The sequence below is a fragment of the Carcharodon carcharias genome, chromosome 33, assembly GCF_017639515.1.
Source record: "Carcharodon carcharias isolate sCarCar2 chromosome 33, sCarCar2.pri, whole genome shotgun sequence".
In the NCBI taxonomy this organism is placed as follows: domain Eukaryota; kingdom Metazoa; phylum Chordata; class Chondrichthyes; order Lamniformes; family Lamnidae; genus Carcharodon; species Carcharodon carcharias.
In genome coordinates, this window is record NC_054499.1 from 8085335 (window position 1) to 8111809 (window position 26475).

Below are 26475 nucleotides of genomic sequence, written 5' to 3' on the forward strand. Positions count from 1 at the left end.
CACTGAACCCACCTCAACAAGCACCACAAAAACCAGTGAACCCACCTCAACAAGTACCACAGAAACCAGTGGAAGTACCTCAACAAGCACCACCAAAACCAGTGAACCCACTTCAACAAGTACCACAGTAACCAGTGAAACCACTTCAACATCCACCACAAAAACCAGTGAAACCACTTCAATAAGCACCACAGAAACCAGTGCAACCACCACAACAAGTACCAAAGAAACCAGTGCAAGTACCACAACAAGCACCATAGAAACCAGTGAAGCCACCTCAACAGGTACCACAGAAACCAGTGTACCCACCTCAGCAAGCATAAAAACCAGTGAACCCACTTCAGCAAGTACCACAGAAACCAGTGGAAGTACCTCAACAAGCACCACCAAAGCCAGTGAACCCACTTCAATAAGTACAACAGAAACCAGTGAAAGTACCTCAACAATCAAAACAGCAACCAGCCAAACCACATTTGTTACGAGAGAAACCAGTGAACCCACCTCAACAAGTACCAAAAATACCAGTGAACCAACTTCAACAAGTACCACAGAAACCAGTGCAACCACCTCAACAAGTCCCACAAAAACCAGTGAAACCACCTCAACCAGTACCACAAAAACCAGTGAAACCACCTCAACAAGCACCACCAAAACCAGTGAACCCACTTCAATAAGTACAACAGAAACCACTGAAAGTACCTCAACAATCAACACAGCAACCAGCCAAACCACATTTGTTACGAGAGAAACCAGTGAACCCACCTCAACAAGTACCACAAAAACCAGTGAACCAACTTCAACAAGTACATCAGAAACCAGTGCAACCACCTCAACAAGTACCACTGAAACCACAGAACCCACGTCAACAAGTATCACTGAAACCACTGAACCCACCTCAACAAGCAACACCAAAACCAGTGAACCCACTTCAACAAGTACCACAGTAACCAGTGAAACCACCTCAACATCCACCACAAAAACCAGTGAACCCACTTCAACAAGCACCATGGAAACCAGTGAAGCCACCATTTGCAGTACCACAGAAACCAGCAAAGCCACCTCAACAAGTACCACAAAAACCAGTGAAACCACTTCAACAGGTACCACAGAAACCACTGAGCCCACCTCAACAAACACCACAAGAAACACAGATATCACTTCAACAAGTACCACAGAAACCAGTGGAAGCACCACAACAAGCACCACAGAAACCACTGAACCCACCTCAACAAGCACCACAAAAACCAGTGAACCCACTTCAACAAGTACCACAGAAACCAGTGAAAGTACCTTAAAAATCACCACCAAAACTAGTAAACCCACTTCAACAAGTACCACAGAAACCAGTGCAACCACCTCAACAAGCACCACAAAAACCAGTGAGCCCACTTCAATAAGTACCACAGAAAACAGTGGAATTAACACAACAAGCACCACCAAAACCAGTAAAACCACCTCAACAGGTACCACAGAAACCACTGAGCCCACCTCAATAAGCACCACAAGAAACACTGAACCCACTTCAACAAGTACCATAGAAACCAGTGTACCCACCTCAACAAGCACAAAAACCAGTTGAATCACTTCAACAGGTACCACAGAAACCAGTGGAAGTACCTCAACAAGCTACATGCAAACCAGTGAAGTACCCACGTTCAGAACCACAGAAACCAGTGAAGCCACTTCAACAGGTACCACACAAAACAGTGAACCCACCTCAAAAAGCACCACAAAAAACACTGAACGCACTTCAACAAGTACCACAGAAACCAGTGGAATTACCACAACAAGCACCACAGAAACCAGTGAAGCAAACTCAACAACTACCACAAAAACCAGTGAAACCATTGCAACAAGTACCGCAAAAACCAGTGAAACCACCTCAACAGCTACCACAGAAACCAGTGAACCCACTTCAACAAGTACCACAGAAACCAGTGGAAGTACCTCAACAAGCACCACCAAAACCAGTGAACCCACTTCAACAAGTACCACAGAAACCAGTGCAACCACCTCAACATCCACCACAGAAACCAGTGAACCCAATTCAACAATTACCACAGAAACCAGTGCAACCACCTCAACAAGTACCACAAAAACCAGTGAAACCACCTCAACAAGTACTACTGAAACCACTGAACCCACCTCAACAAGTATCACCGAAACCACTGAACCCACCTCAACAAGCACCACAAAAACCAGTGAACCCACTTCAACAAGTACCACAGAAACCAGTGGAAGTACCTCAACAAGAACCACCAAAACCAGTGAACCCACTTCAACAAGTACCACAGTAACCAGTGAAACCACCTCAACATCCACCACAAAAACCAGTGAAACCACTTCAATAAGCACCACAGAAACCAGTGCAACGACCACAACAAGAACCAAAGAAACCAGTGCAAGTACCACAACAAGCACCATAGAAACCAGTGAAGCCACCTCAAAAGGTACCACAGAAACCAGTGTACCCACCTCAACAAGCATAAAAACCAGTGAACCCACTTCAGCAAGTACCACAGGAACCAGTGGAAGTACCTCAACAAGCACCACCAAAACCAGTGAACCCACTTCAATAAGTACAACAGAAACCAGTGAAAGTACCTCAACAATCAACACAGCAACCAGCCAAACCACATTTGTTACGAGAGAAACCAGTGAACCCACCTCAACAAGTACCAAAAATACCAGTGAACCAACTTCAACAAGTACCACAGAAACCAGTGCAACCACCTCAACCAGTACCACAAAAACCAGTGAAACCACCTCAACAAGCACCACCAAAACCAGTGAACCCACTTCAATAAGTACAACAGAAACCACTGAAAGTACCTCAACAATCAACACAGCAACCAGCCAAACCACATTTGTTACGAGAGAAACCAGTGAACCCACCTCAACAAGTACCACAAAAACCAGTGAACCAACTTCAACAAGTACCACAGAAACCAGTGCAACCACCTCAACAAGTACCACTGAAACCACAGAACCCACGTCAACAAGTATCACCGAAACCACTGAACCCACCTCAACAAGCAACACCAAAACCAGTGAACCCACTTCAACAAGTACCACAGTAACCAGTGAAACCACCTCAACATCCACCACAAAAACCAGTGAACCCACTTCAACAAGCACCATGGAAACCAGTGAAGCCACCATGTGCAGTACCACAGAAACCAGCAAAGCAACCTCAACAAGTACCATAAAAACCAGTGAAACCACTTCAACAGGTACCACAGAAACCACTGAGCCCACCTCAACAAACACCACAAGAAACACAGATACCACTTCAACAGGTACCACAAAAACCAGTGAAACCAGCTCGACAGGTACCACAGAAACCAGTGTACCCACCTCAACAAGCATAAAAACCAGTGAACCCACTTCAGCAAGTACCACAGAAACCAGTGGAAGTACCTCAACAAGCACCACCAAAACCAGTGCACCCACTTCAATAAGTACAACAGAAACCAGTGAAAGTACCTCAACAATCAACACAGCAACTAGCCAAACCACATTTGTTACGAGAGAAACCAGTGAACCCACCTCAACAAGTACCACAAAAACCAGTGAACCAACTTCAAGAAGTACCACAGAAACCAGTGCAACCACCTCAACAAGTACCACAAAAACCAGTGCAACCACCTCAACAAGCACCACCAAAACCAGTGAACCCACTTCAATAGGTACAACAGAAACCAGTGAAAGTACCTCAACAATCAACACAGCAACCAGCCAAACCACATTTGTTACAAGAGAAACCAGTGAACCCACCTCAGCAAGTACCACAAAAACCAGTGAACCAACTTCAACAAGTACATCAGAAACCAGTGCAACCACCTCAACAAGTCCCAAAAAAACCAGTGAAACCACCTCAACAAGCACCACAAAAACCAGTGAGCCCACTTCAGCAAGTACCACAGAAACCAGTGGAATTACCACAACAAGCACCACCAAAACCAGTAAAACCACCTCAACAGGTACCACAGAAACCACTGAGCCCACCTCAATAAGCACCACAAGAAACACTGAACCCACTTCAACAAGTACCATAGAAACCAGTGTACCCACCTCAACAAGCACAAAAACCAGTTGAATCACTTCAACAGGTACCACAGAAACCAGTGGAAGTACCTCAACAAGCTACACGCAAACCAGTGAAGTCACCACATTCAGAACCACAGAAACCAGTGAAGCCACTTCAACAGGTACCACACAAAACAGTGAACTCACCTCAAAAAGCACCACAAAAAACACTGAACGCACTTCAACAAGTACCACAGAAACCAGTGGAATTACCACAACAAGCACCACAGAAACCAGTGAAGCCACCTCAACAACTACCACAAAAACCAGTGAAACCATTGCAACAAGTACCGCAAAAACCAGTGAAACCACCTCAACAGGTACCACAGAAACCAGTGAACCCACTTCAACAAGTACCACAGAAACCAGGGGAAGTACCTCAATAAGCACCACCAAAATCAGTGAACCCACTTCAAAAAGTACCACAAAAACCAGTGCAACCACCTCAACAAGTACCACAAAAACCAGTGAAACCACCTCAACAGGTACCACTGAAACCACTGAACCCACCTCAACAAGTACCACCAAAACCACTGAACCCACCTCAACAAGCACCACAAAAAGCTGTGAACCTACCTCAACAATTACCACAGAAACCAGTGGAAGTACCTCAACAAGCACCACCAAAACCAGTGAACCCACTTCAACAGGTACCACAGAAACCAGTACAACCACCTCAACATGCACCACAAAAACCAGCGAAACCACTTCAACAGGTACCACAGACACCAGTGCAACCACTGCAACAAGCACCACAAAAACCAGTGAACCCACTTCAACAAGGACTACAGAAACCAGCAGAAGTACCTCAACAAGCACTACCAAAATTAGTGATCCCACTTCAACAAGCACCACAGAAACCAGTGAACCCACATCAACAAGCACCACAGAAACCCATCTAACCACCTCAACAAGTACCATTAAAACCAGTGAAACCACCTCAACATGTACCACAGAAATTAGTGAACCCCCCTCAACAAGCAGCACCAAAACCAGTGAACTCACTTCAATAAGCACCATAGAAACCAGTGCAACCACCACAAGCACCACAGAAACCAGTGAAAGTCCCTCAACAAGCACCACGCAAACCAGTGAAGCCACCACGTTCAGTACCACAGAAACCAGCGAAGCCACCTCAACAAGTACCATGAAAACTAGTTATCCCACTTCATCCAGTACCACAGGCACCAGTGAAAGACCCTCAACAAGCGCCACACAAACCAGTGAAGCCACCACGTTCAGTACCACAGAAACCAGTGAAGCCACCTCAACAAGCACCGCAAAAAACACAACACACTTCAACAATTACCCAAAAACCCAGTGGAAGTACCACAATAAGCACCACAGAAACCAGTGAAGCCACCTCAACAAGTTCCACCAAAATCAGTGAACTCACTTCAACAAGTACCACAGGCACCAGTGCAACCACCGCAAAAACCAGTGAAACCACCTCAACAAGTACCACTGAAACCACTGAACCGACCTCAACAAGTATCACCGAAACCACTGAACCCACCTCAACAAGCACCACAAAAGCCAGTGAACCCACTTCAACAAGTACCACAGAAACCAGTGGAAGTACCTCAACAAACACCACAAGAAACACAGATCCCATTTCAGCAAGTACCACAGAAACCAGTGGAAGCACCACAACAAGCACCACAGAAACCAGTGAAACCACCTCAACAGGTACCACAGAAACCAGTGTACACACCTCAACAAGCACAAAAACCAGTGAACCTACTTCAACAAGTACCACAGAAACCAGTGGAAGTACCTCCAAAAGCACCACCAAAACTAGTAAACCCACTTCAACAAGTACCACAGAAACCAGTGCAACCACCTCAACAAGTACCACAAAAACCAGTGAAACCACCTCAACAAGTACCACTGAAACCACTGAACCCACCTCAGCAAGTATCACCGAAACCACTGAACCCACCTCAACAAGCACCACAAAAACCAGTGAACCCACTTCAACAAGTACCACAGAAACCAGTGGAAGTACCTCAACAAGCACCACCAAAACCAGTGAACCCACTTCAACAAGTACCACAGAAACCAGTGCAACCACCTCAACATCCACCACAGAAACCAGTGAACCCAATTCAACAATTACCACAGAAACAAGTGCAACCACCTCAACAAGTACCACAAAAACCAGTGAAACCACCTCAACAAGTACCACTGAAACCACTGAACCCGCCTCAACATGTATCACCAAAAACACTGAACCCACCTCAACAAGCACCACAAAAACCAGTGAACCCACTTCAACAAGTACCACAGAAACCAGTGGAAGTACCTCAACAAGAACCACCAAAACCAGTGAACCCACTTCAACAAGTACCACAGTAACCAGTGAAACCACCTCAAAATCCACCACAAAAACCAGTGAAACCACTTCAATAAGCACCACAGAAACCAATGCAACCACCACAACAAGTACCACAGAAACCAATGGAAGTACCACAACAAGCACCATAGAAACCAGTGAAGCCACCTCAACAGGTACCACAGAAACCAGTGTACCCACCTCAACAAGCATAAAAACCAGTGAAGCAACTTCAATAAGTACCACAGAAACCAGTGAAAGTACCTCAACAATCAACACAGCAACCAGCCAAAAAACATTTGTTACGAGAGAAACCAGTCAACCCACCTCAACAAGTACCACAAAAACCAGTGAACCAACTTCAACAAGTACCACAGAAACCAGTGCAACCACCTCAACAAGTACCACAAAAACCAGTGAAATCACCTCAACAAGCACCACCAAAACCAGTGAACCCACTTCAATAAGTACAACAGAAACCAGTGAAAGTACCTCAACAATCAACACAGCAACCAGCCAAACCACATTTGTTACAAGAGAAACCAGTGAACCCAGCTCAACAAGTACCACAGAAACCAGTGCAACCACCTCAACAAGTACCACTGAAACCACAGAACCCACGTCAACAAGTATCACCGAAACCACTGAACCCACCTCAACAAGCAACACCAAAACCAGTGAACCCACTTCAACAAGTACCACAGTAACCAGTGAAACCACCTCAACATCCACCAAAAAAACCAGTGAACCCACTTCAAAAAGCACCACAGAAACCAGTGCAACCACCACAACAAGTACCAAAGAAACCAGTGCAAGTACCACAACAAGCACCATAGAAACCAGTGAAGCCACCTCAACAGGTACCACAGAAACCAGTGTACCCACCTCAACAAGCATAAAAACCAGTGAACCCACTTCAGCAAGTACCACAGTAACCAGTGGAAGTACATCAACAAGCACCACCAAAACCAGTGAAACCACTTCAACAGGTACCACAGAAACCACTGAGCCCACCTCCACAAACACCACAAGAAACACAGACCCCCCTTCAGCAAGTACCACAGAAACCAGTGGAAGCCCCACAACAAGCACCACAGAAACCAGTGAAGCCACCTCAACAGGTACCACAGAAACCAGTGTACACACCTCAACAAGCACAAAATCCAGTGAACCTAATTCAACAAGTACCACAGAAACCAGTGGAAGTACCTCAAAAAGCACCACCAAAACTAGTAAACCCACTTCAACAAGTACCACAGAAACCAGTGCAAACACCTCAACAAGTACCACAAAAACCAGTGAAACCACCTCAACAAGTACCACTGAACCCACCTCAACAAGTATCACCGAAACCACTGAACCCACCTCAACAAGCACCACAAAAACCAGTGAACCCACTTCAACAAGTACCACAGTAACCAGTGAAACCACCTCAACATCCACCACAAAAACCAGTGAAACCACTTCAATAAGCACCACAGAAACCAGTGCAACCACCACAACAAGTACCACAGAAAGCAGTGGAAGCACCACAACAAGCACCATAGAAACCAGTGAAGCCACCTCAACAGGTACCACAGAAACCAGTGTACCCACCTCAACAAGCATAAAAACCAGTGAACCCACTTCAATAAGTACAACAGAAACCAGTAAAAGTACCTCAACAATCAACACAGAAACCAGCCAAACCACATTTGTTGCGAGAGAAACCAGTGAACCCACCTCAACAAGTACCACAAAAACCAGTGAACCAACTTCAACAAGTATCACAGAAACCAGTGCAACCAGCTCAACAAGTACCACTGAAACCACTGAACCCACCTCAACAAGTATCACCGAAACCACTGAACCCACCTCAACAAGCACCACAAAAACCAGTGAACCAACTTCAACAAGTACCACAGAAACCAGTGGAAGTACCTCAACAAGCAACAGCAAAACCAGTGAACCCACTTCAACAAGTACCACAGTAACCAGTGAAACCTCCTCAACATCCACCACAAAAACCAGTGAAACCAATTCAACAAACACCATGGAAACCACTGAAGCCACCATGTTCAGTAACACAGAAACCAGCAAAGCCACCTCAACAAGTACCACAAAAACCAGTGAAACCACTTCAACAGGTACCACAGAAACCACTGAGCCCACCTCAACAAACACCACAAGAAACACAGATACCACTTCAACAAGTACCACAGAAACCAGTGGAAGCACCACAACAAGCACCACAGAAACCAGTGAAGCCACCTCAACAGGTACCACAGTAAACAAGTGTACACACCTCAACACGCACAAAATCCAGTGAACCTAATTCAACAAGTACCACAGAAACCAGTGGAAGTACCTCAAAAAGCACCACCAAAACTAGTAAACCCACTTCAACAAGTACCACAGAAACCAGTGCAACCACCTCAACAAGTACCACAAAAACCAGTGAAACCACCTCAACAAGTACCACTGAACCCACCTCAACAAGTATCACCGAAACCACTGAACCCACCTCAACAAGCACCACAAAAACCAGTGAACCCACTTCAACAAGTACCACAGAAACCAGTGGAAGTACCTCAACAAGCACCACCAAAACCAGTGAACCCACTTCAACAAGTACCACAGAAACCAGTGCAACCACCTCAACATCCACCACAGAAACCAGTGAACCCAATTCAACAATTACCACAGAAACCAGTGCAACCACCTCAACAAGTACCACAAAAACCAGTGAAACCACCTCAACAAGTACCACAGAAACCAGTGCAACCACCTCAACAAGTACCACAAAAACCAGTGAAACCACCTCAACAAGCACCACCAAAACCAGTGCACCCACTTCAACAAGCACCATAAAAACAAGTGAACCCATTTCAACAATTATCACAGAAACCAGTGGAAGTACCTCAACAAGCACCACCAAAATCAGTGAACCCACTTCAACAAGTACCACAGAAAAGAGTGCAACCACCTCAACAAGTACCACATAAAACAGTGAAACCACCTCAACAAGTACCACTGAAACCACTGAACCCACCTCAACAAGTATCACCGAAACCACTGAACCCACCTCAACAAGCACCACAAAAACCAGTGAAACCACTTCAACAAGTACCACAGAAACCAGTGAAAGTACCTCAAAAAGCACCACCAAAACTAGTAAACCCACTTCAACAAGTACCACAGAAACCAGTGAAACCACTTCAACAAGTACCACCAAAACCAGTGAACCCACCTCAACAAGCACCACAAAAACCAGTGAACCCACTTCAACAATTACCACAGAAACCAGCAGAAGTACCTCAATAAACACCACCAAAACCAGTGAACCCACCCCAACAAGCCCCACAGAAACCAGTGAGACCACCTCAACAAGTACCACAAAAACCAGTGAACCCACTTCAACAAGTACCACAGAATCCAGTGGAAGTACCTCAACAAGCTCCACGCAAACCACTGAAGCCACCATGTTCAGAACCACAGAAACCAGTGAAGACACCTCAACAAGTACCATAAAAACCAGTGAAACCACTTCAACATGTACCACAGAAAACAGTGAACCCACGTCAACAAGCACCACAAAAGACACTGAACCTACTTCAACAAGGACCACCGAAACCAGCAGAAGTACCTCAACAAGCACCACCAAAACCAGTGATCCCACTTCAACAAGCATCACAGAAACCAGTGAACCCACATCACCAAGCACCACGGAAACTGGTTTAACCACGTCAACAAGTACCACAGAAACTAGTGAACCACCCTCAACAAGCACCACAACCAGTGAACCCACTTCAACTAGCACCATGGAAACCAGTGAAGCCACCATGTTCAGTACCACAGAAACCAGCAAAGCCACCTCAAAAAATACCACAAAAACCAGTGAAACCACTTCAACAGGTACCACAGAAACCACTGAGCCCACCTCAACAAACACCACAAGAAGCACAGATCCCACTTCAACAAGTACCACAGAAACCAGTGGAAGCACCACAACAAGCACCACAGAAACCAGTGAAACCACCTCAACAGGTACCACAGAAACCAGTGTACACACCTCAACAAGCACAAAAACCAGTGAACCTACTTCAACAAGTACCACAGAAACCAGTGGAAGTACCTCAAAAAGCACCACCAAAACTAGTAAACCCACTTCAACAAGTAACACAGAAACCAGTGCAACCACATCAACAAGTACCACAAAAACTAGTGAAACCACCTCAACAAGTACCACTGAAACCACTGAACCCACCTCAACAAGTATCACCGAAACCACTGAACCCACCTCAACAGGCACCACAAAAAACCAGTGAACCCACTTCAACAAGTACCACAGAAACCAGTGGACTACCTCAACAAGCACCACCAAAACCAGTGAACCCACTTCAACAAGTACCACAGAAACCAGAGCAACCACCTCAACATCCACCACAGAAACCAGTGAACCCAATTCAACAATTACCACAGAAACCAGTGCAACCACCTCAACAAGTACCACAAAATCCAGTGAAACCACCTCAACAAGTACCACTGAAACCACTGAACCCACCTCAACAAGTATCACCGAAACCACTGAACCCACCTCAACAAGCACCACAAAAACCAGTGAACCCACTTCAACAAGTACCACAGAAACCAGTGGAAGTACCTCAAAAAGCACCACCAAAACTAGTAAACCCACTTCAACAAGTACCACAGAAACCAGTGCAACCACCTCAACAAGTACCACAAAAACTAGTGAAACCACCTCAACAAGTACCACTGAAACCACTGAACCCACCTCAACAAGTATCACCGAAACCACTGAACCCACCTCAACAAGCACCACAAAAACCAGTGAACCAACTTCAACAAGTACCACAGAAACCAGTGGAAGTACCTCAACAAGCAACAGCAAAACCAGTGAACCCACTTCAACAAGTACCACAGTAACCAGTGAAACCTCCTCAACATCCACCACAAAAACCAGTGAAACCAATTCAACAAGCACCATGGAAACCAGTGAAGCCACCATGTTCAGTAACACAGAAACCAGCAAAGCCACCTCAACAAGTACCACAAAAACCAGTGAAACCACTTCAAAAGGTACCACAGAAACCACTGAGCCCACCTCAACAAACACCACAAGAAACACAGATACCACTTCAACAAGTACCACAGAAACCAGTGGAAGCACCACAACAAGCACCACAGAAACCAGTGAAGCCACCTCAACAGGTACCACAGAAACCAGTGTACACACCTCAACACGCACAAAATCCAGTGAACCTAATTCAACAAGTACCACAGAAACCAGTGGAAGTACCTCAAAAAGCACCACCAAAACTAGTAAACCCACTTCAACAATTACCACAGAAACCAGTGCAACCACCTCAACAAGTACCACAAAAACCAGTGAAACCACCTCAACAAGTACCACTGAACCCACCTCAACAAGTATCACCGAAACCACTGAACCCACCTCAACAAGCACCACAAAAACCAGTGAACCCACTTCAACAAGTACCACAGAAACCAGTGGAAGTACCTCAACAAGCACCACCAAAACCAGTGAACCCACTTCAACAAGTACCACAGAAACCAGTGCAACCACCTCAACATCCACCACAGAAACCAGTGAACCCAATTCAACAATTACCACAGAAACCAGTGCAACCACCTCAACAAGTACCACAAAAACCAGTGAAACCACCTCAACAAGTACCACAGAAACCAGTGCAACCACCTCAACAAGTACCACAAAAACCAGTGAAACCACCTCAACAAGCACCACCAAAGCCAGTGCACCCACTTCAACAAGCACCATAAAAACAAGTGAACCCATTTCAACAATTATCACAGAAACCAGTGGAAGTACCTCAACAAGCACCACCAAAATCAGTGAACCCACTTCAACAAGTACCACAGAAAAGAGTGCAACCACCTCAACAAGTACCACATAAAACAGTGAAACCACCTCAACAAGTACCACTGAAACCACTGAACCCACCTCAACAAGTATCACCGAAACCACTGAACCCACCTCAACAAGCACCACAAAAACCAGTGAAACCACTTCAACAAGTACCACAGAAACCAGTGAAAGTACCTCAAAAAGCACCACCAAAACTAGTAAACCCACTTCAAAAAGTACCACAGAAACCAGTGAAACCACTTCAACAAGTACCACCAAAACCAGTGAACCCACCTCAACAAGCACCACAAAAACCAGTGAACCCACTTCAACAATTACCACTGAAACCAGCAGAAGTACCTCAATAAACACCACCAAAACCAGTGAACCCACCCCAACAAGCCCCACAGAAACCAGTGAGACCACCTCAACAAGTACCACAAAAACCAGTGAACCCACTTCAACAAGTACCACAGAATCCAGTGGAAGTACTTCAACAAGCTCCACGCAAACCACTGAAGCCACCATGTTCAGAACCACAGAAACCAGTGAAGACACCTCAACAAGTACCATAAAAACCAGTGAAACCACTTCAACAGGTACCACAGAAAACAGTGAACCCACATCAACAAGCACCACAAAAGACACTGAACCTACTTCAACAAGGACCACCGAAACCAGCAGAAGTACCTCAACAAGCACCACCAAAACCAGTGATCCCACTTCAACAAGCATCACAGAAACCAGTGAACCCACATCACCAAGCACCACGGAAACTGGTTTAACCACGTCAACAAGTACCACAGAAACTAGTGAACCACCCTCAACAAGCACCACAAAAACCAGTGAACCCACTTCAACTAGCACCATGGAAACCAGTGAAGCCACCATGTTCAGTACCACAGAAACCAGCAAAGCCACCTCAAAAAATACCACAAAAACCAGTGAAACCACTTCAACAGGTACCACAGAAACCACTGAGCCCACCTCAACAAACACCACAAGAAACACAGATACCACTTCAACAAGTACCACAGAAACCAGTGGAAGCACCACAACAAGCACCACAGAAACCAGTGAAACCACCTCAACAGGTACCACAGAAACCAGTGTACACACCTCAACAAGCACAAAAACCAGTGAACCTACTTCAACAAGTACCACAGAAACCAGTGGAAGTACCTCAAAAAGCACCACCAAAACTAGTAAACCCACTTCAACAAGTAACACAGAAACCAGTGCAACCACATCAACAAGTACCACAAAAACTAGTGAAACCACCTCAACAAGTACCACTGAAACCACTGAACCCACCTCAACAAGTATCACCGAAACCACTGAACCCACCTCAACAGGCACCACAAAAACCAGTGAACCCACTTCAACAAGTACCACAGAAACCAGTGGACTACCTCAACAAGCACCACCAAAACCAGTGAACCCACTTCAACAAGTACCACAGAAACCAGAGCAACCACCTCAACATCCACCACAGAAACCAGTGAACCCAATTCAACAATTACCACAGAAACCAGTGCAACCACCTCAACAAGTACCACAAAAACCAGTGAAACCACCTCAACAAGTACCACTGAAACCACTGAACCCACCTCAACAAGTATCACCGAAACCACTGAACCCACCTCAACAAGCACCACAAAAACCAGTGAACCCACTTCAACAAGTACCACAGAAACCAGTGGAAGTACCTCAAAAAGCACCACCAAAACTAGTAAACCCACTTCAACAAGTACCACAGAAACCAGTGCAACCACCTCAACAAGTACCACAAAAACTAGTGAAACCACCTCAACAAGTACCACTGAAACCACTGAACCGACCTCAACAAGTATCACTGAAACCACTGAACCCACCTCAACAGGCACCACAAAAACCAGTGAACCCACTTCAACAAGTACCACAGAAACCAGTGGAAGTACCTCAACAAGCGCCACCAAAACCAGTGAACCCACTTCAACAAGTACCACAGAAACCAGTGCAACCACCTCAACATCCACCACAGAAACCAGTGAACCCAATTCAACAATTACCACAGAAACCAGTGCAACCACCTCAACAAGTACCACAAAAACCAGTGAAACCACCTCAACAAGTACCACAGAAACCAGTGCAACCACCTCAACAAGTACCACAAAAACCAGTGAAACCACCTCAACAAGCACCACCAAAACCAGTGCACCCACTTCAACAAGCACCATAAAAGCAAGTGAACCCATTTCAACAATTATCACAGAAACCAGTGGAAGTACCTCAACAAGCACCACCAAAATCAGTGAACCCACTTCAACAAGTACCACAGAAAAGAGTGCAACCACCTCAACAAGTACCACATAAAACAGTGAAACCACCTCAACAAGTACCACTGAAACCACTGAACCCACCTCAACAAGTATCACCGAAACCACTGAACCCACCTCAACAAGCACCACAAAAACCAGTGAACCCACTTCAACAAGTACCACAGAAACCAGTGAAAGTACCTCAAAAAGCACCACCAAAACTAGTAAACCCACTTCAACAAGTACCACAGAAACCAGTGAAACCACTTCAACAAGTACCACCAAAACCAGTGAACCCACCTCAACAAGCACCACAAAAACCAGTGAACCCACTTCAACAATTACCACAGAAACCAGCAGAAGTACCTCAATAAACACCACCAATACCAGTGAACCCACCCCAACAAGCCCCACAGAAACCAGTGAGACCACCTCAACAAGTACCACAAAAACCAGTGAACCCACTTCAACAAGTACCACAGAATCCAGTGGAAGTACCTCAACAAGCTCCACGCAAACCACTGAAGCCACCATATTCATAACCACAGAAACCAGTGAAGACACCTCAACAAGTACCATAAAAACCAGTGAAACCACTTCAACAGGTACCACAGAAAACAGTGAACCCACGTCAACAAGCACCACAAAAGACACTGAACCTACTTCAACAAGGACCACCGAAACCAGCAGAAGTACCTCAACAAGCACCACCAAAACCAGTGATCACACTTCAACAAGCATCACAGAAACCAGTGAACCCACATCACCAAGCACCACGGAAACTGGTTTAACCACGTCAACAAGTACCACAGAAACTAGTGAACCACCCTCAACAAGCACCACAAAAACCAGTGAACCCACTTCAACTAGCACCATGGAAACCAGTGAAGCCACCATGTTCAGTACCACAGAAACCAGCAAAGCCACCTCAAAAAATACCACAAAAACCAGTGAAACCACTTCAACAGGTACCACAGAAACCACTGAGCCCACCTCAACAAACACCACAAGAAACACAGATCCCACTTCAACAAGTACCACAGAAACCAGTGGAAGCACCACAACAAGCACCACAGAAACCAGTGAAACCACCTCAACAGGTACCACAGAAACCAGTGTACACACCTCAACAAGCACAAAAACCAGTGAACCTACTTCAACAAGTACCACAGAAACCAGTGGAAGTACCTCAACAAGCACCACCAAAACCAGTGAACCCACTTCAACAAGTACCACAGTAACCAGTGAAACCACCTCAACATCCACCACAAAAACCAGTGAAACCACTTCAATAAGCACCACAGAAACCAGTGCAACCACCACAAGTACCACAGAAACCAGTGCAAGTACCACAACAAGCACCATAGAAACAAGTGAAGCCACCTCAACAGGTACCACAGAAACCAGTGTACCCACCTCAACAAGCATAAAAACCAGTGAACCCACTTCAGCAAGTACCACAGAAACCAGTGGAAGTACCTCAACAAGCACCACCAAAACCAGTGAACCCACTTCAATAAGTACAACAGAAACCAGTGACAGTACCTCAACAATCAACACAGCAACCAGCTAAACCACATTTGTTACGAGAGAAACCAGTGAACCCACCTCAACAAGTACCACAAAAACCAGTGAACCAACTTCAACAAGTACCACAGAAACCAGTGCAACCACCTCAACAAGTACCACAAAAACCAGTGAAACCACCTCAACAAGCACCACCAAAACCAGTGCACCGACTTCAACTAGCACCATAAAAAACAAGTGAACCCATTTCAACAATTATCACAGAAACCAGTGGAAGTACCTCAACAAGCACCACCAAAATCAGTGAACCCACTTCAACAAGTACCACAGAAAAGAGTGCAACCACCTCAACAAGTACCACATAAAACAGTGAAACCACCTCAACAAGTACCACTGAAACCACTGAACCCACCTCAACAAGTATCACCGAAACCACTGAACCCACCTCAACAAGCACCACAAAAACCAGTGAACCCACTTCAACAAGTACCACAGAAACCAGTGGAAGTACCTCAAAAAGCACCACCAAAACTAGTAAACCCACTTCAACAAGTACCACAGAAACCAGTGAAACCACTTCAACAAGTACCACCAAAACCAGTGAACCCACCTCAACAAGCACCACAAAAACCAGTGAACCCACTTCAACAATTACCACAGAAACCAGCAGAAGTACCTCAATAAGCACCACCAAAACCAGTGAACCCACCCCAACAAGCCCCACAGAAACCAGTGAGACCACCTCAACAAGTACCACAAAAACCAGTGAACCCACTTCAACAAGTACCACAGAATCCAGTGGAAGTACCTCAACAAGCTCCATGCAAACCACTGAAGCCACCACGTTCAGAACCACAGAAACCAGTGAAGACACCTCAACAAGTACCATAAAAACCAGTGAAACCACTTCAACAGGTACCACAGAAAACAGTGAACCCACGTCAACAAGCACCACAAAAGACACTGAACCTACTTCAACAAGGACCACAGAAACCAGCAGAAGTACCTCAACAAGCACCACCAAAACCAGTGATCCCACTTCAACAAGCATCACAGAAACCAGTGAACCCACATCACCAAGCACCACGGAAACTGGTTTAACCACGTCAACAAGTACCACAGAAACTAGTGAACCACCCTCAACAAGCACCACAAAAACCAGTGAACCCACTTCAACAAGCACCATGGAAACCAGTGAAGCCACCATGTTCAGTACCACAGAAACCAGCAAAGCCACCTCAAAAACTACCACAAAAACCAGTGAAACCACTTCAACAGGTACCACAGAAACCACTGAGCCCACCTCAACAAACACCACAAGAAACACAGATCCCACTTCAACAAGTACCACAGAAACCAGTGGAAGCACCTCAACAAGCACCACAGAAACCAGTGAAACCACCTCAACAGGTACCACAGAAACCAGTGTACACACCTCAACAAGCACAAAAACCAGTGAACCTACTTCAACAAGTACCACAGAAACCAGTGGAAGTACCTCAAAAAGCACCACCAAAACCAGTAAACCCACTTCAACAAGTACCACAGAAACCAGTGCAACCACCTCAACAAGTACCACAAAAACTAGTGAAACCACCTCAACAAGTACCACTGAAACCACTGAACCCACCTCAACAAGTATCACCGAAACCACTGAACCCACCTCAACAGGCACCACAAAAACCAGTGAACCCACTTCAACAAGTACCACAGAAACCAGTGGAAGTACCTCAACAAGCACCACCAAAACCAGTGAACCCACTTCAACAAGTACCACAGAAACCAGTGCAACCACCTCAACATCCACCACAGAAACCAGTGAACCCAATTCAACAATTACCACAGAAACCAGTGCAACCACCTCAACAAGTACCACAAAAACCAGTGAAACCACCACAACAAGTACCACAGAAACCAGTGCAACCACCTCAACAAGTACCACAAAAACCAGTGAAACCACCTCAACAAGCACCACCAAAACCAGTGCACCCACTTCAACAAGCACCATAAAAACAAGTGAACCCATTTCAACAATTATCACAGAAACCAGTGGAAGTACCTCAACAAGCACCACCAAAATCAGTGAACCCACTTCAACAAGTACCACAGAAAAGAGTGCAACCACCTCAACAAGTACCACATAAAACAGTGAAACCACCTCAACAAGTATCACCGAAACCACTGAACCCACCTCAACAAGCACCACAAAAACCAGTGAACCCACTTCAACAAGTACCACAGAAACCAGTGAAAGTACCTCAAAAAGCACCACCAAAACTAGTAAACCCACTTCAACAAGTACCACAGAAACCAGTGAAACCACTTCAACAAGTACCACCAAAACCAGTGAACCCACCTCAACAAGCACCACAAAAACCAGTGAACCCACTTCAACAATTACCAAAGAAACCAGCAGAAGTACCTCAATAAGCACCAGCAAAACCAGTGAACCCACCCCAACAAGCCTCACAGAAACCAGTGAGACCACCTCAACAAGTACCACAAAAACCAGTGAACCCACTTCAACAAGTACCACAGAATCCAGTGGAAGTACCTCAACAAGCTCCACGCAAACCACTGAAGCCACCATGTTCAGAACCACAGAAACCAGTGAAGACACCTCAACAAGTACCATAAAAACCAGTGAAACCACTTCAACAGGTACCACAGAAAACAGTGAACCCACATCAACAAGCACCACAAAAGACACTGAACCTACTTCAACAAGGACCACAGAAACCAGCAGAAGTACCTCAACAAGCACCACCAAAACCAGTGATCCCACTTCAACAAGCATCACAGAAACCAGTGAACCCACATCACCAAGCACCACGGAAACTGGTTTAACCACGTCAACAAGTACCACAGAAACTAGTGAACCACCCTCAACAAGCACCACAAAAACCAGTGAACCCACTTCAACTAGCACCATGGAAACCAGTGAAGCCACCATGTTCAGTACCACAGAAACCAGCAAAGCCACCTCAAAAAATACCACAAAAACCAGTGAAACCACTTCAACAGGTACCACAGAAACCACTGAGCCCACCTCAACAAACACCACAAGAAACACAGATCCCACTTCAACAAGTACCACAGAAACCAGTGGAAGCACCACAACAAGCACCACAGAAACCAGTGAAACCACCTCAACAGGTACCACAGAAACCAGTGTACACACCTCAACAAGCACAAAAACCAGTGAACCTACTTCAACAAGTACCACAGAAACCAGTGGAAGTACCTCAAAAAGCACCACCAAAACTAGTAAACCCACTTCAACAAGTAACACAGAAACCAGTGCAACCACATCAACAAGTACCACAAAAACTAGTGAAACCACCTCAACAAATACCACTGAAACCACTGAACCGACCTCAACAAGTATCACCGAAACCACTGAACCCACCTCAACAGGCACCACAAAAACCAGTGAACCCACTTCAACAAGTACCACAGAAACCAGTGGACTACCTCAACAAGCACCACCAAAACCAGTGAACCCACTTCAACAAGTACCACAGAAACCAGAGCAACCACCTCAACATCCACCACAGAAACCAGTGAACCCAATTCAACAATTACCACAGAAACCAGTGCAACCACCTCAACAAGTACCACAAAAACCAGTGAAACCACCTCAACAAGTACCACTGAAACCACTGAACCCACCTCAACAAGTATCACCGAAACCACTGAACCCACCTCAACAAGCACCACAAAAACCAGTGAACCCACTTCAACAAGTACCACAGAAACCAGTGGAAGTACCTCAAAAAGCACCACCAAAACTAGTAAACCCACTTCAACAAGTACCACAGAAACCAGTGAAACCACTTCAACAAGTACCACCAAAACCAGTGAACCCACCTCAACAAGCACCACAAAAACCAGTGAACCCACTTCAACAATTACCACAGAAACCAGCAGAAGTACCTCAATAAGCACCACCAAAACCAGTGAACCCACCCCAACAAGCCCCACAGAAACCAGTGAGACCACCTCAACAAGTACCACAAAAACCAGTGAACCCACTTCAACAAGTACCACAGAATCCAGTGGAAGTACCTCAACAAGCTCCACGCAAACCACTGAAGCCACCATGTTCAGAACCACAGAAACCAGTGAAGACACCTCAACAAGTACCATAAAAACCAGTGAAACCACTTCAACAGGTACCACAGAAAACAGTGAACCCACGTCAACAAGCACCACAAAAGACACTGAACCTACTTCAACAAGGACCACAGAAACCAGCAGAAGTACCTCAACAAGCACCACCAAAACCAGTGATCCCACTTCAACAAGCATCACAGAAACCAGTGAACCCACATCACCAAGCACCACGGAAACTGGTTTAACCACGTCAACAAGTACCACAGAAACTAGTGAACCACCCTCAACAAGCACCACAAAAACCAGTGAACCCACTTCAACTAGCACCATGGAAACCAGTGAAGCCACCATGTTCAGTACCACAGAAACCAGCAAAGCCGCCTCAAAAAATACCACAAAAACCAGTGAAACCACTTCAACAGGTACCACAGAAACCACTGAGCCCACCTCAACAAACACCACAAGAAACACAGATCCCACTTCAACAAGTACCACAGAAACCAGTGGAAGCACCACAACAAGCACCACAGAAACCAGTGAAACCACCTCAACAGGTACCACAGAAACCAGTGTACACACCTCAACAAGCACAAAAACCAGTGAACCTACTTCAACAAGTACCACAGAAACCAGTGGAAGTACCTCAAAAAGCACCACCAAAACTAGTAAACCCACTTCAACAAGTAACACAGAAACCAGTGCAACCACATCAACAAGTACCACAAAAACTAGTGAAACCACCTCAACAAGTACCACAGAAACCAGTGAAACCACCTCAACAAGTACCACTGAAACCACTGAACCGACCTCAACAAGTATCACCGAAAGCACTGAACCCACCTCAACAGGCACCACAAAAACCAGTGAACCCACTTCAACAAGTACCACAGAAACCAGTGGACTACCTCAACAAGCACCACCAAAACCAGTGAACCCACTTCAACAAGTACCACAGAAACCAGAGCAACCACCTCAACATCCACCACAGAAACCAGTGAACCCAATTCAACAATTACCACAGAAACCAGTGCAACCACCTCAACAAGTACCACAAAAACCAGTGAAACCACCTCAACAAGTACCACTGAAACCACTGAACCCACCTCAACAAGTATCACCGAAACCACTGAACCCACCTCAACAAGCACCACAAAAACCAGTGAACCCACTTCAACAAGTACCACAGAAACCAGTGGAAGTACCTCAACAAGCACCACCAAAACCAGTGAACCCACTTCAACAAGTACCACAGTAACCAGTGAAACCACCTCAACATCCACCACAAAAACCAGTGAAACCACTTCAATAAGCACCACAGAAACCAGTGCAACCACCACAACAAGTACCACAGAAACCAGTGCAAGTACCACAACAAGCACCATAGAAACCAGTGAAGCCACCTCAACAGGTACCACAGAAACCAGTGTACCCACCTCAACAAGCATAAAAACCAGTGAACCCACTTCAGCAAGTACCACAGAAACCAGTGGAAGTACCTCAACAAGCACCACCAAAACCAGTGAACCCACTTCAATAAGTACAACAGAAACCAGTGAAAGTACCTCAACAATCAACACAGCAACCAGCTAAACCACATTTGTTACGAGAGAAACCAGTGAACCCACCTCAACAAGTACCACAAAAACCAGTGAACCAACTTCAACAAGTACCACAGAAACCAGTGCAACCACCTCAACAAGTACCACAAAAACCAGTGAAACCACCTCAACAAGCACCACCAAAACCAGTGCACCCACTTCAACAAGCACCATAAAAACAAGTGAACCCATTTCAACAATTATCACAGAAACCAGTGGAAGTACCTCAACAAGCACCACCAAAATCAGTGAACCCACTTCAACAAGTACCACAGAAAAGAGTGCAACCACCTCAACAAGTACCACATAAAACAGTGAAACCACCTCAACAAGTACCACTGAAACCACTGAATCCACCTCAACAAGTATCACCGAAACCACTGAACCCACCTCAACAAGCACCACAAAAACCAGTGAACCCACTTCAACAAGTACCACAGAAACCAGTGAAAGTACCTCAAAAAGCACCACCAAAACTAGTAAACCAACTTCAACAAGTACCACAGAAACCAGTGCAACCACCTCAACAAGTACCACAAAAACCAGTGAAACCACCTCAACAAGTACCACTGAAACCACTGAACCCACCTCAACAAGTATCACCGAAAACACTGAACCCACCTCAACAAGCACCACAAAAACCAGTGAACCCACTTCAACAAGTACCACAGTAACCAGTGAAACCACCTCAACATCCACCACAAAAACCAGTGAAACCACTTCAATAAGCACCACAGAAACCAGTGCAACCACCACAGCAAGTACCACAGAAACCAGTGGAAGTACCACAACAAGCACCATAGCAACCAGTGAAGCCACCTCAACAGGTACCACAGAAACCAGTGTACCCACCTCAACAAGCATAAAAACCAGTGAACACACTTCAGCAAGTACCACAGAAACCAGTGGAAGTACCTCAACAAGCACCACAAAAACCAGTGAACCCACTTCAATAAGTACAACAGAAACCAGTGAAAGTACCTCAACAATCAACACAGCAACCAGCCAAACCACATTTGTTACAAGAGAAACCAGTGAACCCACCTCAACAAGTACCACAAAAAGAAAGTGAACCAACTTCAACAAGTACAACAGAAACCAGTGCAACCACCTCAACAAGTACCACTGAAACCACTGAACCCACCTCAACAAGTATCACCGAAAACACTGAACCCACCTCAACAAGCTCCACAAAAACCAGTGAACCCACATCAACAAGTACCACAGTAACCAGTGAAACCACCTCAACATCCACCACAAAAACCAGTGAAACCACTTCAATAAGCACCACAGAAACCAGTGCAACCACCACAACAAGTACCACAGAAACCAGTGGAAGTACCACAACAAGCACCATAGAAACCAGTGAAGCCACCTCAACAGGTACCACAGAAACCAGTGTACCCACCTCAACAAGCATAAAAACCAGTGAACCCACTTCATCAAGTACCACAGAAACCAGTGGAGGAACCTCAACAAGCACCACCAAAACCAGTGAACCCACTTCAATAAGTACAACAGAAACCAGTGAAAGTACCTCAACAATCAACACAGCAACCAGCCAAACCACATTTGTTATGAGAGAAACCAGTCAACCCACCTCAACAAGTACCACAAAAACCAGTGAACCCACTTCAACAAGTATCACCGAAACCACTGAACCCACCTCAACAAGCACCACAAAAACCAGTGAACCCACTTCAACAAGTACCACTGAAACCAGTGGAAGTACCTCAACAAGAACCACTAAAACCAGTGAACCCACTTCAACAAGTACCACAGTAACCAGTGAAACCAACTCAACATCCACCACAAAAACCAGTGAAACCACTTCAATAAGCACCACAGAAACCAGTGCAACCACCACAACAAGTACCAAAGAAACCAGTGCAAGTACCACAACAAGCACCACCAAAACCAGTGAACCCACTTCAATAAGTACAACAGAACCAGTGAAAGTACCTCAACAATCAACACAGCAACCAGCCAAACCACATTTTTTACAAGAGAAACCAGTGAACCCACCTCAGCAAGTACCACAAAAACCAGTGAACCAACTTCAACAAGTACCACAGAAACCAGTGCAACCACCTCAACAAGTCCCACAAAAACCAGTGAAACCACCTCAACAAGCACCACAAAAACCAGTGAGCCCACTTCAACAAGTACCACAGAAACCAGTGGAATTACCACAACAAGCACCACCAAAACCAGTAAAACCACCTCAACAGGTACCACAGAAACCACTGAGCCCACCTCAATAAGCACCACAAGAAACACTGAACCCACTTCAACAAGTACCATAGAAACCAGTGTACCCACCTCAACAAGCACAAAAACCAGTTGAATCACTTCAACAGGTACCACAGAAACCAGTGGAAGTACCTCAACAAGCTACACGCAAACCAGTGAAGTCACCACGTTCAGAACCACAGAAACCAGTGAAGCCACTTCAACAGGTACCACATAAAACAGTGAACCCACCTCAAAAAGCACCACAAAAAACACTGAACGCACTTCAACAAGTACCACAGAAACCAGTGGAATTACCACAACAAGCACCACAGAAACCAGTGAAGCCACCTCAACAACTACCACAAAAACCAGTGAAACCATTGCAACAAGTACCGCAAAAACCAGTGAAACCACCTCAACAGGTACCACAGAAACCAGTGAACCCACTTCAACAAGTACCACAGAAAACAGTGGAAGTACCTCAATAAGCACCACCAAAATCAGTGAACCCACTTCAAGAAGTACCACAAAAACTAGTGCAACCACCTCAACAAGTACCACAAAAACCACTGAACCCACCTCAACAAGCACCACAAAAAGCAGTGAACCTACCTCAACAATTACCACAGAAACCAGTGGAAGTACCTCAACAAGCACCACCAAAACCAGTGAACCCACTTCAACAAGTACCACAGAAACCAGTACAACCACCTCAACATGCACCACAAAAACCAGTGAAACCACTTCAACAGGTACCACAGACACCAGTGCAACCACTGCAACAAGCACCACAAAAACCAGTGAACCCACTTCAACAAGGACTACAGAAACCAGCAGAAGTACCTCAACAAGCACTACCAAAACTAGTGATCCCACTTCAACAAGTACCACAAAAACCAGTGCAACCACCTCAACAAGTACCACAAAAACCAGTGAAACCACCTCAACAAATACAACTGAAACCACTGAACCCACCTCAACAAGTATCACCAAAACCACTGAACCCACCTCAACAAGCACCACAAAAACCAGTGAACCCACTTCAACAAGTACCACAGAAACCAGTGGATGTACCTCAACAAGCACCACCAAAACCAATGAACCCACTTCAACAAGTACCACAGTAACCAGTGAAACCACCTCAACATCCACCACAAAAACCAGTGAAACAACTTCAATAAGCACCACAGAAACCAGTGCAACCACCACAACAAGTACCACAGAAACCAGTGCAAGTACCACAACAAGCACCATAGAAACCAGTGAAGCCACCTCAACAGGTACCACAGAAACCAGTGTACCCACCTCAACAAGCATAAAAACCAGTGAACCCACTTCAGCAAGTACCACAGAAACCAGTGGAAGTACCTCAACAAGCACCACCAAAACCAGTGAACCCACTTCAATAAGTACAACAGAAACCAGTGAAAGTACCTCAACAATCAACACAGCAACCAGCCAAACCACATTTGTTACGAGAGAAACCAGTGAACCCACATCAACAAGTACCACAAAAACCAGTGAACAAACTTCAACAAGTACCACAGAAACCAGTGAAACCACCTCAACAAGTACCACAAAAACCAGTGAACCCACTTCAATAAGTACAACAGAAACCAGTGAAAGTACCTCAACAATCAACACAGCAACCAGCCAAACCACATTTGTTATGAGAGAAACCAGTGAACCCACCTCAACAAGTACCACAAAAACCAGTGAACCCACTTCAACAAGTATCACCGAAACCACTGAACCCACCTCAACAAGCACCACAAAAACCAGTGAACCCACTTCAACAAGTACCACAGAAACCAGTGGAAGTACCTCAACAAGAACCACTAAAACCAGTGAACCCACTTCAACAAGTACCACAGTAACCAGTGAAACCACCTCAACATCCACCACAAAAACCAGTGAAACCACTTCAATAAGCACCACAGAAACCAGTGCAACCACCACAACAAGTACCAAAGAAACCAGTGCAAGTACCACAACAAGCACCATAGAAACCAGTGAAGCCACCTCAACAGGTACCACAGAAACCAGTGTACCCACCTCAACAAGCATAAAAACCAGTGAACCCACTTCAGCAAGTACCACAGTAACCAGTGGAAGTACCTCAACAAGCACCACCAAAACCAGTGAACCCACTTCAATAAGTACAACAGAAACCAGTGAAAGTACCTCAACAATCAACACAGCAACCAGCCAAACCACATTTGTTACGAGAGAAACCAGTGAACCCACCTCAACAAGTACCACAAAAACCAGTGAACCAACTTCAACAAGTACCACAGAAACCAGTGCAACCACCTCAACAAGTACCACAAAAACCAGTGAAACCACCTCAACAAGTACCACAAAAACCAGTGAAACCATTGCAACAAG

The 26475-nt window shown here is 45.4% G+C and overlaps 3 protein-coding genes across 3 annotated transcripts; all 3 read left to right on the forward strand.

Moving 5' to 3' along the window:
* Nucleotides 1-1918: 1918 nt before the first annotated feature.
* Nucleotides 1919-5972, forward strand: LOC121272229 (mucin-5AC-like; the record flags this gene model as incomplete). Its single annotated transcript, XM_041178755.1, has 4 exons — nucleotides 1919-2432; nucleotides 4066-4211; nucleotides 4517-4952; nucleotides 5710-5972. Coding segments are annotated over 4 exons (1359 nt in total), but the record flags the coding sequence as incomplete, so codon positions are not given.
* A 999-nt stretch (nucleotides 5973-6971) lies between these two features.
* LOC121272230 (uncharacterized protein DDB_G0271670-like) lies at nucleotides 6972-15402 on the forward strand (the record flags this gene model as incomplete). Its single annotated transcript, XM_041178756.1, has 9 exons — nucleotides 6972-7020; nucleotides 8506-8631; nucleotides 9110-9247; nucleotides 10829-11206; nucleotides 11774-12166; nucleotides 13325-13420; nucleotides 13783-13977; nucleotides 14302-14492; nucleotides 15217-15402. Coding segments are annotated over 9 exons (1752 nt in total), but the record flags the coding sequence as incomplete, so codon positions are not given.
* A 2271-nt stretch (nucleotides 15403-17673) lies between these two features.
* Nucleotides 17674-25321, forward strand: LOC121272231 (uncharacterized protein PB18E9.04c-like; the record flags this gene model as incomplete). Its single annotated transcript, XM_041178757.1, has 6 exons — nucleotides 17674-18121; nucleotides 19672-19818; nucleotides 21219-21629; nucleotides 23883-23953; nucleotides 24213-24273; nucleotides 24783-25321. Coding segments are annotated over 6 exons (1677 nt in total), but the record flags the coding sequence as incomplete, so codon positions are not given.
* Between the last annotated feature and the right edge of the window lie 1154 nt (nucleotides 25322-26475).